The 18,086-nt window shown below is 41.3% G+C and overlaps 1 protein-coding gene across 1 annotated transcript in view; it reads right to left on the bottom strand.

Annotated features, from left to right (window-relative positions):
- Positions 1-1,506: 1,506 nt before the first annotated feature.
- TTC27 (tetratricopeptide repeat domain 27) overlaps positions 1,507-18,086 on the bottom strand; it is a 131,351-nt gene continuing 114,771 nt past the window's right edge. The window contains exons 16-20 of the mRNA XM_068156572.1: positions 17,118-17,283; positions 12,981-13,178; positions 5,393-5,504; positions 4,727-4,827; positions 1,507-1,743 (exon numbers count right to left, since the gene is read on the bottom strand). Coding sequence (XP_068012673.1) covers positions 1,621-1,743; positions 4,727-4,827; positions 5,393-5,504; positions 12,981-13,178; positions 17,118-17,283 — 700 coding nt within the window. The 3' untranslated portion in view covers positions 1,507-1,620. The remainder of the gene's footprint in view (positions 1,744-4,726; positions 4,828-5,392; positions 5,505-12,980; positions 13,179-17,117; positions 17,284-18,086) is intronic.

Genomic DNA, 18,086 nt, shown 5'->3' with positions numbered 1-18,086 from the left:
TACAGAGAGAGTGATTGCCCATTGGAATGGGCTGCCCAGGGAGGTAGGTGGTGGAGTCACCATCGTTGGAGGTGTTCAGGAGAAGACTTGATAGGGTGCTTGGTGCCATGGTTTAGTTGATTAGGTGGGTTGGATGGTAGGTTGGACGCAATGATCTTGAAGGTCTCTTCCAAACTGGTTTATTTGATTCTATTATAAAATACAATTATAAAAAGACAGTAGTGGTGGGAGTCTGTCACAATACTGCTTTTTCCAGTCAGGTGAGCTACTCCTCACTGTGTATATGAGCAGAAGAATGGGAGCTTCTGCAGCAAATTCACTCTGCATGAGCTTTAATGCTTCTTCCCTTTCTGGGCCATTTCAATGCAGAAGTGTTTTGGAGCCAACTCTCCTTTCACTAGCAGATATACCCGTTGCTAAGATAGTAATTTTTGTGGGAACCTCACATTCAAATACTGCCAGCAAGATATAATTCTCCATTCTAAGAAGATTTACAAGGATACAAAGCTTTACAAAGACATCAAGATGGTTTTACCTGTCACACAGCAGAATGACACATTTTTACTGCTGCTTCAAATCCAATTCATTGTCTGGTCTCCTCTTATCTTTTGACTTTCTCTTCATGAACAGCATTCTTGGCATTTAGTAACAGCATAGTTTTAATGAGTATACCCTAGATGGTGCATACCCAGAATACTGATAGCTGCATTTTTGGAGACTGCTTCCTTCTCGTACAGAAGAAAAGTCCAAAATCATGATGAGTGAGAGAACAATTTTGCATAGGTTTCTAGAAAACCCTGGGGGGAAAAAAAAAATATCCTCTTTTAAAAAGAGCTATAGCAAATATGCTCAAAAATGAAACAATGCAAAAGATTTGAGATGAAAATCACTCATTCAGGTCTAGTCAGATGTTAAGTATTTTAAATTAGACTTTGATTGTATTGCAAGAATAATAAATAAAGACTGAATTCCTCCTCCCCTGTAAGCACTTAACACCAAATTAAAGCCAGAAAGTGCCCAAACAACCTAGCAGCCACCTCAGGCCCAGGCCTGGCCCAGCCGTTGCCTGCAGCCCTCCATTGCTCCCTGTCACTCCGCCCTGATCCCACCGCAGCTTCACAGCACTGAGTGGACAGCCTTACAGCTGCTCTGATCGGCCAGTGGCAATCAGATGCATCCTCCAATTGGCTATGTGCCCTGATGGTGAGACTGATAGGCTGGGCCCACCTCCTGCCTCTGCTGTGTGCTTGTGCACCTCCTCCTGCCATGGCACCAATCCTGCTCCACATGTGCAACATAAATGGGGTGTCCCATGGAGGCCAGGGACCTGGCTGTGAAGTAGTCAGGTGGAACTAATCTGCAATAATTGCTTCAGCAATACAAGCAGTTCTGCTTCAGAAAATCTGGGCCTGAAGAATCTATTTTGTAACACCCTGACAGCAGATGAAAAATTAAAAAAGCAGCCTGAGCTGCTGAGCACAACAAAGCTGACCACAAGAACAGGACTGTACAGAAAAAAAGTTTATTGAGACTGTTGTTGCATTAGAATTTCATCAACAAAAGTTGTGGCAAAAGATACATGACATTATTGTCTTCCTGTTGTGAAATACGGTCTTTATGTCAGCACTGATCTCTCAGCTGGTTGCTCAGCTCCTGAAGTTCAGCAATCATGTTGTCCATAGCTTTCACCTCATCAGCTATCTCACTGTGAACTTCATTACTTGTTACATCTACAAAAAGTTGCTGCATGACAAATAGAAAGGCATTATTTTAAAATACACATACATTTATACATTTTCTCTTTCGGTGTAGAGATAAAACACAGCAAGCTAATCACCAATGTTTGTATTTTCAGTACCTATGATGGTATTTCTCTCTTTAAAAAGGGCATTTTGTGACTAATAAACAGAAGGTGCATACATACACACACACACACACACACACGAAGTCTGTGCCACACATCTGGTATTTTGCCAAAGAGGCTGAATCTTCCTGTGGAAGCTGGATTCCTGCTCTGATCTGGCTGCCTATGCTGACTCCTGATCCCATCAGAAGTAAAAAACTTTACATAAAACTCAAATTAGACGAGCATCTCACATACTGTCACTGCAGCTTACGTTAAACCCATTTGCTGGTAAATTACTAGTCATGAATTTTAATGCCCATTTTCCCCAGTGTCATATTCTGTTGATTTTTTTCCTCCAAAACCTCAGATAAACATGTTTTTTAATATTTGATGACAGGACATGTGTGGGTGGATGCATCAATCTGTTTGTAATTATGTTATACAAGAGCAAACAAAAAAACTATAGACTAATAAAAATAGCTTGCTCTTAAAGATCTTCAGACATTAAAAGAAACTCAAAGCAGCTAACCCATGAACAATCTTAACCTTCATGTATGCTAAATAACTTGCCTCTGATTGGAGCTTTATGTGTGCCGAGTTTGCACCAGAATGTGTTGATATTATAAGGCCAGGACCTGTGACTTGACTGAAGTAATATGGAGGCTATGTAAGGTACCACTCCACAGAAATATAGGGGGAGCTGAAGGATCCAAACATGTGCTTCCCCATTATTATATAAAGGGAGAGCAATTCATATTTCATTTGACATAACTGAAAAGCCTACATCTAAGGACAAAAACAAATCAAGAAAATAAATTTCTGTGGAATCCATCTGTACATCATGATATCATCAAAACACCACGGGGTAACATAGAGAAGTATATAAACAAAAATGTACATAAAGAGCCTGAACCAAGGTCTTCAATGTGCCTCAGAACAATGTTGTCATTGAACATGGGAACATCTTACACAAAACCAAGAACACACACCTGCTATGAATACAGAAACTTTTCTGACTTTAAGCCCCAAAACCTCATGCTGGGAATGTGACAGAGAAGTTTAGTTCTTCCTGGCTAGGATTGCTAAATAAATCAATATGCTGTAATTTTATTTTTCCTCCCACAGTTAGAGACCTGTTCGTCCAGAGGCAACATGGAGAAGTTTTATGCACCATCAATTCTTTGGGCTTTGCGTCCCATGTTGCCCCACAACAGTACCCAAATTTCATGCATTTGCAATAAAGAGCCATAGCTGTAGCCTTCAGCAGACTGTGGGTGTATCAAGAGCATGGCACAATACAGAAGCTGTAACGTCAGAGATGGAGATCCCAGGACAGGTGAGAACACAAAAACTGCTGTTGTGTTTAAATTGCATGTCCTGACCATAAAATTTTGGAATGTTACAGTTTCGAAGTTACCTTCTCTGCCCTTTATTCTTGCTGAAAACTTAATTACCAAATCTGCTCATAGCCCATTTAAAAAAAAAATGCTCTTCTTTGTTAAAATGATAAAGAAAAAAAAACCCAAACCTACAAAACTATTGACTGACAAGGCAGGGAAAAGAAATGCTGCAGTCAAGCTTGGACACATATACAAAAAGTGCTCAATTGTGCATAGAATCTTACAGAAGATGATTGAGTTTTTAAACCACAACACACTTTGGAAATTCAGTATGACTTCACATTAAAAATGAGATGGCATCCTGGAAAGTATGCAAAAACAGTGAGGTCATACCAATAGCTTTAAACATTGCATAATATAAACCACCTGTACTTGTATTCATAGAATTTATGTCAAGTAGTCTTGCTTTCTCTATACTCACTCGACACACTGAAAAAACCAAATGCAAACCCAACCAACAAAAAAAAACCCCAAACCAAACCCTCAAACCATATCAACAACAAACACCAAAAAACAACCCACATATTATGAATCACAACAAAACAAACATGGTGTGGCTTTTTTTGACCACATTCTGAAGACTTAGTTATACCAGTATCTAAAAGCTTATACATCTTTCCTAGGCTTTTACCCTTAAAATGATAGGATTTAAAAAAGAGTGAGCCAAGTTTAGCACACTGCTGACAGATCAACACTTTGTAACACGTGTACACGTGCTATAAAACTTATACTTTGTAGTTCACATTTACTAAGTCCCCCACATAGCTAGGAAGAATATGTCTTTAAGACATTAAGTGTATTTTGAATGGAAGTACATTCCATATCAATCCTCAGTTAAGCAATGACTGTGTCTCATGCTGCAAGATGAATGGTAAAATCAGGATAATAATGGTGCAAGAGCGAGACATGGCTCTTTGAGTGCCTGGCAATGAAGGCACGACACCAAACCCCAAACATGCAATTCAAACATGATAACTTTTGCCAACAACTCATTATCTGAATTCATAGGGTATCCATGAAAATACTATTTAAAATCCGTTTTTGCTTGTAACAGATAGCCCTGTTTTTAAAACACTTCAAGTGATGCAAAGTAATCCTGACATGTTTTGGGCTTTTCTGCAAGTTTACATTCACTCTTTCTGAGACTGCCCTGCTTCCCCCATGACTACTCACACAAGGAACAAATCTTTGAAATTACTGATTTCTTCCAAATATTTGAGTTTGTTTCCCACAATTTTAAGGAAAATTCTAACTTACTCTAAAATGTCAGTGCTATGTTTTAGACTAGTTAGTTTATTTCAGTCAAACCCTAGCAGGAAGAAGGAAAATGTAGATCTACTTAAAACTGGAATCCTCAACAGCATAGAAGTGAATATCCATCTGACGATACACTGGGACAGACAGGTATTACATATGACTCAAAAGAGAGAAATGGTTTCTGGCAGCAGAACAAAGATTCCTAGCGTTCAAACATTCCTACCTTTCCTTTGGATGACAAGCCACGTAAGTTGAGCCGAGCTGAAGAAAGTATCTGCAAAGCTTCTTGATGATTAGATTTGGTTTTGCTGCACTTTATAGCCACTAGAAGCCAAACATAGAAGAAAAGGACCCCAAAACAATAAAAGCATTACCTCTATAGCAATAATCATTAAACAACATCTAATTAAAAGTCTTGATGCCTTCCAAACAAAAATTTAAAGGTAAATAACCTCAAAAGAAACACAAATAAAAATAATGCCAAGCAATTATGAGAAGATGCCTCTAAACCCCAGAGGTATACATATCCTTCTTGAATGTAAATATCGCAGCACAGTAAATAGATTTACAGAGTCTAAATTTTGTCCACCTCCTGAGATGAACTACAGATACATTTTCCCTTGCATTATGAAATTGCTAGATTGTGAAACGAACTGATTCCATGCTTAGCAGTTGTATGTTTTCTGACTCGCCCAACATAATTTATGCCTCATTCCAAATATATTTTTGTATGCACTATCATTTCATGATCTATGCTAGAAGACTCTCAATAGTAGGAATAAATATAATGGGTAAAGTAGAATATTAATCAGATTATATGTTACTAAGCTTAATAAATATTTGCTACACTCTTCATGAATAATAAAAGTTATTTTCAGGTAGAACTCACCATGTGCAATCTCTATGGCTCCTTTCACTACTTTCTTAAAAGAAGAGACATCTTTCTCCCAGTCACTTGACTGAATTTCACATTTATGTGCCTTGGTAAGACACTGCAGTGACTGCAAGGAAGAAAAAAAATTATCACTATGTGAGAAAACAATCTAAGACACCAGCTTAGTTTTACGTTTCTATGAAATTAATGCTCAATGCTGAAAATGAATGTATCTTTAATATGTTTGATTTCCTGTGAGTTGGAGCACTGTCATTCTCTGCAATGGTAAGCACCAACTGTTAACACAGATCTTTTTCACCTATATTGCATGTCAAGTATGAGAGGCATATAAAGTAATATGTGTCTAATTTCTGTCCTTTAAAAATCTGTCTAGACTGATGGATGTGACCCATGTTTGCCAAGTCACCATAATTAAATGCACAAGAAAAACATAAAAATACTCATACTCCCACTTTGAGCAGCAATTTTGTACCCAAATAAGATATAATTGAATGCATAAAAAAACATTATGTATTCTTCCCAAACAATGTATTTTACAGATGCAGCTATTAGCTGCCATATTCCTCTGGTTCTCAGAATGAACAGGAAAAATAAACGTAAGCGACATGGAAAGAGAGGATCCTGTTAAGAAAAAATAAATAAATAAAAAATTTAATCAGAAACAATAAATTATTGCTTTTGAGTTTTGTTTTCTTCTGTAGCACCAGAAATATGAAACAAATACATATCAGAAGTTACACGGCTTGGTTCAATTACAGCTCCTCAATTGTTCTTGTAAAGGGTTGTCCTGGATTTGAATGTGATAGAGTTAACTTACACAAGAAGTTGGGAGAGGGCACAGACAGGACAGCTAACCCTAACTACCCAAGGGGATATTTGATACTATGTGACATCATGCTCAGTATATAACTAGGGAAGTGGCTCAGAACCAGGTTCTGGGTGGTGAGCAACTGCATCATGCTTCACTTGCTTTCAGGTTGGAATGCATGTACGGACTCCCTTGGTGGTGAAGCAGGAATAGTTCATTGGTACTTAACAAGCAGTTTATATAGGAAAAATCGAGCAGGCTAAGCAATTCCCTGATATTTTTGCACCCCTGTTGCTAATTGAGTTTTCTTCTTTGATATGCAGCTGTCCATTGTTATCTTCATCCCATATCAGGTTGAGCTGTTCTTGCATGGAGGCAGGTGTCCTTCTCTCTCATACTTCAGGTTGTTTACTGCAGTCTTCGCATCAGGCCATTCTTCTGTTATCAGCGGCCTGTTGGTCTTTCTTGTCCTGAAACCTTCCATAGATACTTTCTGCTCTCCTACACTTTCTATATTATTCTTTAGTATTTCTGTTATTCTTGGTTATTCTCTCTTTGTGTTGTGTTATTAAACCATCCTATCTCAACCCATGAGGTTTAAATATTTTCTTCCAATTCTCCTCCCCATACTGCTGTAGTGGAGTGAGTAAGCAGCTGCGTACTACTTAGTTGCCAGCTGGGGTTAAACCACAAGATTTTAAATGTCATAAAAAGGAATAAAAAACATTCAGAGCAGACTTCTGATTGTTGGCAAAGACAGGAATCAGAACATGAGGGGTCATCACCCTAGAAGCTTCCACCTTCTCCCTCCCATGGGAGTTCTAGTGACTACAGCACAGGCAACTGAACTGCTCATGCTGCTGTAAATTGGAGTAAAGGTGTTAAGTCAAGCCAAAGCAAACTGTATTTTTTCATAGTAACCCAGTGTCATAGGATTATAATTGGTAGTAGTTCTGGCCAGCAGAGGCAAGAATCTCCAAGAGAAGGAACAAGAAATTTTACAGCAGTCTTATTTCAGTCCCTGCACATGTCTAAGTCAGACCGGCAAATTATAGGGGGTTTGCTGACAGATGTCAGGGAGCGGAAAGAATTCAAAGTCTCCTGGGCTGTTTGTTTGAGCTTCTGGAAGGGGAATTTATCCTGGAAGGAAGCAGCTATGAGATAGGGAAAGTTCAAGGGACAGAAGATTTTCATACCCTGGGTATCAATCATCAGGAAATGAAGGCTGGAAAGATTCTTGGGTGGAAAAGGGGTGGACTGGACTCCATTCAGCATAATAAAGACGGAAGTACTGAATGTACTGAATGAAGGAAGTACTTTGCTGTTTTACACTCCTAAATCCTGCCCGGGCTGTGCCGGACTCAGTGCTCGGAACCGCTCAGCTTGAATTGTGAGCTTTCTGCTCGGCTTTTTTCCTTCCTTTCGGGGTTTTGCGGGTCGGGAGGACTCCCAGTAGGCAGGGGGCTCTCGCGAGCCTGTGCAGGAACAGGAGCGTGATGTCAGCCGCGGGAGGTTTAAATCTCACCCGGGCTGTGCGTGCGGCACCATTTTGGCTCGAGAGCTGGTCTCTTGACTGATTGCATGGAAAAAATAATCAAAAAAAAATATTTCGTGTTTTGTTTTCACTCAAACGTTGAACCATGGTCGTCACTCGGATGAAGGGTAGGAAAACAGCATCTACCCAGACAGAGTTGCTTCATCAGCACGCGGGAGTCCAGGCTGCCAGCTGCAGAGCATGCTTCGGCCTGGCACTTGGAATAGAGGGGGAAGGAGAGAACATCTGTGTCAGGTGTGACCAGGTGAACTTTCTCCTCAGCATGGTGGAGAGCTGAAGGACGAAGTGGCCGAGCTGAAGGAGGAGGTATCTAGGCTCAGATCAATAAGGGAAAGTGAAAGGGAGTTAGATTTGTGGGAGAAGGCTCTGCAGATCTCCCCTGCTGAGGGAAGGGTACCTGGAAACAGGGAGGGATGGATACAGACCCCTGCCAGGGGTGGCAAGAGAAATACATCCCGGCCCTCTCCTCCTCCTCCGCTGCCCTTGCATAATAAGTATGAGGCCCTGCAGGCTGAGGGCAGTGGGGATGAGAGGGCTGAGGAGCAGCCATCCGGGGAGGAGCCTAAGCCCAAGCGGTCCCCACCAGCTATAACGACCAGCTCCACAAAGAAAAGGAGAAGGGTTATAGTTGTTGGGGACTCTCTCCTGGGGGTACCGAGGAACCCATATGTCGTCCCGACCCATCCCACAGGGAGGTCTGCTCCCTACCCGGGGCGCGGGTTAGGAACATCGCAAGGAGACTCCCAAAGCTGATCCAGCTCTCTGACTATTACCCTCTGCTGGTAATACAAGCTGGGAGTGATGAGATTGACAAGAAGGGCACCAGGGTGATTTAAAAGGAGTTCAGGACCCTTGGACAATTGATTGATGGGGCAGGAGCTCAAGTGGTGTTCTGCTCAGTTCCCTCAGTGGCAGGGGAGTACACTGAGAGGAACAGGAGAACCCACACCATCAACAATTGGCTCAGGGGATGGTGCCAGAGGCAGAACTTTGGTTTCTTTGATCATGGGACAACTTTCACCGCACCTGACCTGCTGGGTCCTGATGGGGTACATTTATCTAGAAGGGGTAAGAGAGTCCTAGCACTAGAGTTGGCAGGGCTCATTAGGAGGGCTTTAAACTAGGTCTAAAGGGGGTGGGTGAGGAAATCAGTCCCTCTGCAGAGGAAAGAGTAGGGTACAAGTTAGGGTTAACTGAAAAGTCGGGAGCCCAGCTGAAGTGCATGTACACCAATGCACGCAGCATGGGCAATAAGCAAGATGAGCTGGAAGTCCTGGTCCACCAGGGTGACTGTGATATAGTCACCATCACAGAAATATGGTGGGATAACACACACTATTGGAGTGCTGCACTCAGGGGTTACAGACTCTTTAGGAGAGACAGGCGAGGGAGAAGAGGTAGAGGGGTGGCTCTGTATATTAGGGAGTCACTCTCTGCCACAGAACTTGAGGTGGAAAATGAGGGGATTGAGAGCCTGTGGGTTAAAATCACAGGGCAGCCTAAAAAATCTGACATCCTGGTTGGAGTCTGTTATAGACCAGCCAGCCAAGATGAGGAGACTGATGAATTGTTCTACAAACAACTGGAGGCTGTCTCAAGATCATCAGATCTTGTCCTTATTGGCGACTTCAACCTGCCAGGTATCTGCTGGGAACTTAATTCAGCAGAGAGGAGGCAGTCCAGAAGATTCCTGGAGCGAATGGAGGACTGCTTCCTGACACAGCTGTTAAGCGAGCCTACCAGGGGACAGGCTCTGCTTGACCTGCTATTCTCCAATAGGGAAGGGCTGGTGGGAGACGTGATCGTGGGAGGCTGCCTAGGGTGCAGTGACCACGAGATAGTGAAGTTTTCAATATGCAGGGAGAGAGGGAGGAGCACCAACAGAACCTTCACCTTGGACTTCCGGAGGGCGAACTTCAGCCTGTTTAAGAAACTTATTTGTAAAGTCCCCTGGGTACCAGCCCTCATGAGCCAAGGGGTCCAGGAGGGTTGGACCTACTTCAAACAGGAGCTCTTGAAGGCACAGGAACTGGCAGTTCCCACGTGCCGAAAGACGAGCCGGCAGGGAAGGCGACCAGCCTGGATGAGCAAGCAGCTCCTGGAGGATTTAAGGGGGAAAAAGAGGCTGAATCACCTTTGGAAGGAGGGGAAGGCTTCTCGAGGTATGTTCAAGGAAGTTGTTAGATTATGTAGGAATAAAATTAGAGAGGCAAAGGTCCAGCTGGAACTGAAGCTGGCCACCTCAGTCAAAGACAATAAAAAGCATTTTTATAAATATATTAACAATAAGAAGAAGGGCAGGAAGAACCTCCACTCCTCACTGGACCTGGAGGGGAACATGGTGACTGAAGACGAGGAAAAGGCTGAGGTCCTGAACACCTTCTTTGCCTCAATTTTTAACAGCAAGGCAGAAGGAGTTCAGGAGGAGTGGCCTCCTGAGCTGGGTGATGGGGTCAGGGAGCAGTGTAGTGCCCTGGAAATCCATGAGGAATTAGTCCGGGACCTGCTGAGCCACTTGGACACTCACAAGTCCATGGGACCAGATGGGATCCATCCTAGGGTGCTGAGAGAGCTGGCAGATGAGCTGGCCAAGGCACTCTCCATCATTTTCCTCCAGTCCTGGCTCACCAGTGAGGTCCCAGATGACTGGAAACTGGCCAACGTGGTCCCCATCCACAAGAAGGGTCAGATGGAGGAACCTGGAAACTCCAGGCCAGTCAGCCTGACCTCAGTGCCAGGGAAAGTGATGGAGCAGATTATCCTGGCGGCAATAACTGCGCACCTGAAGGATGGCCAAGGGCTCAGGTCCAGCCAACATGGATTTAGGAAGGGCAGGTCCTGCCTCTCCAACCTGATCTCCTTCTATGATTAGGTGACCCATCTGGTGGACGTGGGGAGGCCTGTGGATGTGGTCTACCTGGACTTCAGTAAGGCCTTTGACACCGTCCCTCACAGCAAACTCCTGGCCAAGCTGTCAGCCCATGGCTTGGACAGGAGCACACTGCATTGGGTTAGGAACTGGCTGGAGGGCCGAGCCCAGAGAGTGGTGGTGAATGGTGCCACATCCAGCTGGCGGCCAGTCACCAGTGGTGTCCCCCAGGGATCAATGCTGACCCCATCCTCTTTAACATCTTCATTGATGATCTGGATGAGGGGATTGAGACAGTCATCAGCAAATTTGCAGATGACACCAAGTTAGGAGCAGTTGTTGGTCAGTTAGAGGGTTGAAGGGCTCTGCAAAGGAACCTCGACCAACTGGACAGATGGGCAGAGTCCAATGGGATGGCATTCAACAAGTCCAAGTGCCAGGTGCTGCACTTTGGCCACGGCAACCCCACGCAGAGCTACAGGCTGGGGTTGGAGTGGCTGGAGAGCTCCCAAACAGAGAGGGACCTGGGGGTGCTGATTGACAGCCACCTGAATATGAGCCAGCAGTGTGCCCAGGTGGCCAGGAGGGCCAATAGCATCCTGGCCTGCATTAGGAATAGTATGGCCAGCAGGAGCAGGGAAGTCATTGTGCCCCTGTTCTCTGCATTGGTTAGGCCGCACCTTGAGTACTGTGTCCAGTTCTGGGCCCCTCATTTTAAGGACATCGAACCACTAACTTAACTAACCACTAACTAACTTAATTTCTCACAGACAAATAATGGTGCTTGTCTAGTGAAGCCAATAAATACTGCTTTAAACACTTGCTAATGTATCAGAAAAGCTGCCAGTGATTATGTAGTGCATTGTAAATTAATTTTTTTCACTGTGAATTGTTATATGCTGGGGCAGTAGACAGACTTGCTTTTTCATGATCTATATCTATGGTACCATTATACCAATATATTTGGGTACACATGTAAGCATACCTTAAGTATTGATAAACATAATTCCATTTTGCAGGGCAATTTAGACTGCAAGCATGTTCCAATATCAGTCTGATGAGGAAACAAATTGCTGTCTGTTCTACAAATTGAAAACATGTTTTTAAGTGGGTTAGTGAAAAATACTGTGATGTAACCAGATTCTAAAACGATTGCATTTATAATATAGACAAGGCTTCTGCTATTTTGCATGTCTGAGTAAGAATTTGAGGATATATTACAGGATATTGCAGTGTCTGTAATTCTGAATTCTGAACAGGCCAAATCCCTTTTATTGTGCATTGGTACAGAAAAGTAGAGAAGGAAAAAAAGGGAGGAATTGGAGGTACAATGGACACTGGCAATGATTAAACAAAGCATTTTACAGGGCAGAGCACAAAAAGGAAGACAATGATTAAGACCCAAATAATTATAAGTTTAACCCCACAGGCATTCAGTTTGTAGGCCAAACCATCTGCCTGGCATCCTTGACATCAAGGGAAATGTAAACCCCAGACTGACATGTTTGCCCAGGCCAAAGGCATACCCCCACTAGGAAACACATACTGAATGCTGACCTTGTGCATTTTCAGCTTCAGTGAAGATCTGATAACGTGTAAGTATTTTTGGAGTGTACAAGGCTATGTGACTTTTGGACGTTTAATACCATATGCAAAGCACACTCCAGCATACAACAAAGTAAACACTTCCAGCATCACAGAGAGGTTACTTTAGAAATCAATTGAATTACCTGGGAAGTAATAGGAACAAGAAATGCAGTAAAATTCAGAGACGGGTGAAAAGAAACCTACAGTTCAGAGATTAAGAATCAAATAGTGTTATTTAATTCAATTTTAAAGCAGGTAAGGACAAAGCTCTAACTGTAGTATAGACTATCTTAAAAGCATTTTTTCTTAATGATTGCAAAGAAGAATATAGAATAGACGGCTTATAATGCCACTGGATTGTGCCACTAAGATCCACTTCAGTCCTGAAGCTGCAGTATCTTGTCTTCAGAATCAAAGATTCCAGTTGAAATAAAACCAACAATCACCACCATTACATTATAGATACTGAACTGCTGCAAGAAAAGTTTCAGTATACAAACCCATGACAGTGCACATGTGCTGTAATAGGATGTTTTAAAATGAAATACTGATAAAAAAAGGGAGATTTAAAAAAAAATCCACAAAAGCTGTTGCAAAATATTTTACTGTTAGAGATACTAAAAATAAACATAGAGGAACGTGAAAGCAAAACACTTCTGGAACAAAAGCGTGTCTTTTCTAGAGGACTACAGTTTGTCAGAGAACAGAAGGTTTGTACCAAAAGTGTGGCACCAATCAAATCATCAACCTCAAAACATTTTACCTTTTCAATATCTTCATTGCTATCATTCTGTCCATTTCCATAAAGTCGGGCATAAAGTCTCCAGATCTCCCCATCATTTGTCACTCGTGAAGTCACTCTGCCCAAGAGCTCTTGCAATTTCCCCTTCAATCCACTTGCTGCCTCTCCTGTGCGACCTGCCATACCATCCACTACTGCTCTCACTAGAATAGCCAGCACCTTAAAAAAGCAGCAGGAAAGAGTTTGTATTTCAACTCAAATCACTATCAGTACATGCAATGATAAATGTAATAGGGGGATTAATTCAACTAATTGCCCATTGGAATGGGCTGCCCGGGGAGGTGGTGGAGTCACCATCATTTGAGTTGTTCAGGAGGAGGCTTGATAGGGTGCTTGGTTGCATGGTGTAGTTGATTAGGTGGTGTTGGATAATAGGTTGGATGTGATGATCTTGAAGGTCTCTTCCAACCTGGTCTGGTCTGGTCTGGTCTGGTCTATTCTATTCTATTCTATACATAATTTTTAAGATTCTTGGGTTGGTGGACATAGAGAGCCCAAAGATCTAAACCCAGAAAACTGGCTTACCAGGAGAGGCTAGTGTGATAGAGAACAGCATAGGAAACTCTCAGATAATATCACTTTATAATACTGTTATACAGTATCAGCAAGCAGGCTGAAGCAGATCAATTATTGTATTGGCAGACACTGCTGTTCACAGGTATTTAATTACCTGCAGAAACTGAAAGATGTATAGTGGATGAAGTGCAAACTGCAAGGCAACTGACCTGCAGAAATGCTGAGCACATGCAGCTGCTAGTGAACTCAATGGGAAGTGGTTATTGCCTGGATGAAATACTATACAATACCAAGTGCCCCTGAAAGGAACAGGACTCTTTGCCCCAAACTAGACACCGAAAAGTAGAAAACACTTTTGTAGTGCCTCAGTGTTTCTCAAAAAAAGAGAAACACCAAATGTAAATTAAGACATTGGCTCACATGGTGAATTAGAAGGAAATAAAAGCTGTGGCTTATTAAGTCAACGACTGCTTCTGTGTCATGTATGAGACTGAAAGAATGATGAAAACAAAATAGAAGTTTCGTAAGTCTTGCAGTCGGGATAGGCCAATATACAAACAACTTCATGCTCTTAATTGCTGACTTGTGAGCCTATCATTTGGCAACTATTTTGGCTATTTGGTATTAATAGTTAGAGGAAATCACACTAATAGCAATACTAATATTGAGAGAGCAATAAAATCCATTTCAAAGATTATCTCTACACAAATATACCACTACTTTAAAAAAAAGTAGGACAGGGGATGCATCCTCACATACCAAGATGGAGTTCACTGGCAGAAAGTTATGTAAAAATTATGACATTAATCAAAAGTATATTATAGTTAAAATAAAAACATATGCAGTTAAGCATTTTTGATATGTAATTTTCCTAAAACAACTTTCTTCTATAGAATGACTCAATTAACATGCATTCCAGGAATTAATTACTAAGTTTTATCAGATACAAGAAATGCCAAATAACCCAAATAAATAAAAATGGAACTATGAAATACACCAACGTAACCAAAAAGTGGGGAAAAATTTATACATCTTATAGAATCAGAGAACTGTTTCAGCTGGAAAAAACATTCCAAGCATTATTCAACCATGTCCCTTAGCGCTACATCTCTGCATCTTTTAAACATCTCCAGGGATGGGGATTCAATCACATCCCTGGGGAGCCTATTCCACTGTTTGATAACCCTTTTAGTGAAGAAGTTTCTTCTAATATCCAATCTAAATCTCCTGTGCTGTTACTTGAGCCCACTTTCTTTAGTCCTGTAATTTGCTGCCAGGGAGAAGAGACCAATAGCCACCTTGCTACAACCTCCCTTCAGACTATTGTAGAGTGCAATAAGGTCTCCCCTCAGCCTCTTTTTCTCCAGACTGACCAACCCCTGACAGACTGAATTTAGGGAGCAGAACCTCAAGCAATGTTCAGCTGATAGAAGGAAATGTTTTAGCTCTTGTGGGCCACAGACCTTGGGAAAAAACTGCAACTGTGTAGAGAGAAAAAAGCCTTTAGCTGATTACCAACGGCCACTGCAACTCAGGAAGCCACACAACGACCTGAGAATAAGAGCTGGTAAATATTGCAAGAGAGTCTTTTGTCTTCTTTCTGAAGTTGGATAAGCGATGCTTGATCGTTTGCCTTTTGTCTAACACCTGTCTGGGCCTTGCTCAGGGATGTGTGTTCCCTGGCATTTTCTCGGCAGCCAATCATGAGTCTGTAACTGTCGCACGGACACATCTAATTACCAATCACAAGTGGCTTTTGATTATGTTAGCCTATATAAAGAAAAGACTTTGTACGGTAAAGTAGACAGTTTGCTTGCAACAAGCTTTGTCTCCGTCTCTCAATCGCAGTAAACCCCAGTTACCTCAGCCACTCCTCACAGGACCTGGTACCTTTTCAGAATCATTAAGGAATTGTAGTAGCATGTCAATATCAGCTAAACAGTTTACCCCTTCTCCCTTCAAACTGTCAGAATATAGCCTTTACAAAATGGTAGGACAAACTAGCTGTTCTTACTTTTCTGTTAAAACAGCTTGGATTTTCACTTAAACAATAGTAAATGCGATCAACTATTAATAGTCCAAAAGTTCTAAAATTCACCTTACATTCATGATTTGGAATCTGAGGGATTAAAACTCATAATTCAAATTGCAAGTGAGTTGTGCTAGTCATCATAAAGTACTAGCAGTGTGCCAGAGCTTTCCATTTTAGATCATTGTCTTAAGTGTTAAATTTTTGTTTCTGTCATTGACAGATTGTAAACTGCCATACACACTAATCTAATAAACCAATGCTCAGTTGCCCAGGATCCCACACAAGCCATAGAGCTTTCTTTTTTCATGACTTTTCAATGAACTGGGTGTCAGCGTGCAGAGACTGTGTTTAGTATGACATCACACTATCTGTGCTCTTTCTTCACTTTTGTGAATAATATGTGTTTACTAAAAACTGAACAAAAAACACCATGGGACAAAACCTTAGAAATGAACCCAATAATTTTTAAATGCTGCTTGCTATTAGTTAATCTTATTCCAGAACTGCTGTCCAAACAGCTCTTTTCCTCTAAAAATTCACTTGATCAAACCATTTTTAGTAGCTAGACTATCACACTTGACAGTGCTCAAATAAGAGAACCTTCAGATACCAGATCCAGAATGATAAACTTGCAGTTTTAATGAAAGTTACCAGGGAAGTTAAATGAACTTAACTACAGTGAAAGATGATTTAGCCTGGAGAAGAGGAGGCTCAGGGGTGACCTTATTACTCTCTACAACTACCTGAAGGGAGGTTGTAGACAGGCAGAGGTTGGTCTCTTCTCCCAGGCAGCCCGCACCAGAACAAGAGGACACAGTCTCAGGCTGCACCAGGGGAGGTTTAGGTTGGATGTTAGGAAGAAGTTCTACACAGAGAGAGTGATTGCCCATTGGAATGTGCTGCCCGGGGAGGTGGTGGAGTCACCATCATGGGAGGTTTTCAGGAGGAGACTTGATGCGGTGCTTGGTGCCATGGGTTAGTTGTTTAGGTGGGTTGGATTGGTTGATGGGTTGGATGTGATGATCTTGAAGGTCTCTTCCAACCTGGTTTATTCTATGTAATTCTAGGAGCAAAACACCTCCTTTCTTTGTCTTTGTTACAATTACTAAGAATCGATGTTCCGACTGCAATGCACTTGGTCTATGAAACTTCATTCTCAAAGGCTCATTTGTGTAATTTTCAAACACATGGGAAAAGCTTACCTATAAACTAAATAGTTTATATTATTTCTGATATTAATATATGCAGGAACAATACAGAAATATGAGGCTATGTTGTGTTTTATGTAAGAATAGATCTTAAAACTGCAAGGCTCGTATTTGGCCTTCCACAAAATCTAACACGATCTGGATGCAAAATTTACCATTCTGTCCATTTTTTTCCCCAAATACTTTGTTTTAGAGTCTAGATCTCAAAAAAATAAATGGCTTGCCTACATAACTTCCCTGGTATGTGTACTATCATCACTGATACCATTATCAGCAGAAATCTCTGTCTCATAAGAAAAATTAGTGAACATATAGGATGACTTAACAAGGTAATTTCCTCACCTGTGTATCTTTGTACTTTTCTCTCAAGTCCATCAGCCGGTGGTAAGCTTTAATTGCTTCTGAAAACTCTCCAACGTCTGTACTGGTGAGAAGGTAGTTCTCCCATATTTGCCAGTGCTCATAGTTGCACTTGAGAGCTTCTTGAAGGGTTCGAAATGCTTTGATTCTAATTAATAATAAAAAAGAGTAAAAAAGATAATTCCGTGTTAAGACTTGAATATAGAAACATTCAACACTAAAATCAGTTGGCATGGTATCAACTATAAAGCTGCTTATTCAAAAAAGTTAGGTTTAGAAAACACTGTAGTGTGGAAGTCATTGTTCATAATTTACAATACTGATTTATTTAATCTCTCTTGACAATTACATTGTCTCAGTTCACTCCACAGTACACTTTGTAGAGTCTGAAATAGGAAACTCCTATGTTAGCTCTCTTAATTACATTTTTACAGATATTCATTATGAATGCGCCAAATTCAATATAATTGTGTCAGTATTTTATTTTCTGAATTTTTAACTAGAACCACAAAAAAACATTAGACATTTTGGCCAGATCAAGAATATGAGCTGAAAGCAGTTGACCTACAAAGATACGACCTCCTACATGATGTGCAACCAATGCTGCCAGAGAGCACAAGTGCTAATGCAATCTGAAGTGTATGTTGGTGAAATCTGGGTGCCTATTGTTTAAAGCTTTAAATGTACTGCTAAAATTTTCAATAAATTTGAAACTTAAACCCAAGATTTGCTAGAGAATCAGAATAATATGGTTACTAGAACTTCAAGAGTTTGAAGTTTAGTCTCAAGTGGACAGTGGTAATATGGAGGAAAAACCACAAAGGAATAAATTGCTTTAAATGAAAACTTGAAAAAACTTTCCCAGTCTGGCAAAAATTGTATTTGGGAAAGTATGACATTAAATCTCTTCTTAATAAAGATCATATAAATATGGCTTGTTTTAAAAATTTT

This window comes from Melanerpes formicivorus, unplaced genomic scaffold (assembly GCF_026170545.1).
Source record: "Melanerpes formicivorus ecotype bairdi unplaced genomic scaffold, bMelFor1.0.p_v2 SCAF_2, whole genome shotgun sequence".
In the NCBI taxonomy this organism is placed as follows: Eukaryota; Metazoa; Chordata; class Aves; order Piciformes; family Picidae; genus Melanerpes; species Melanerpes formicivorus.
This window is presented reverse-complemented; position numbering and strand designations above follow the sequence as displayed.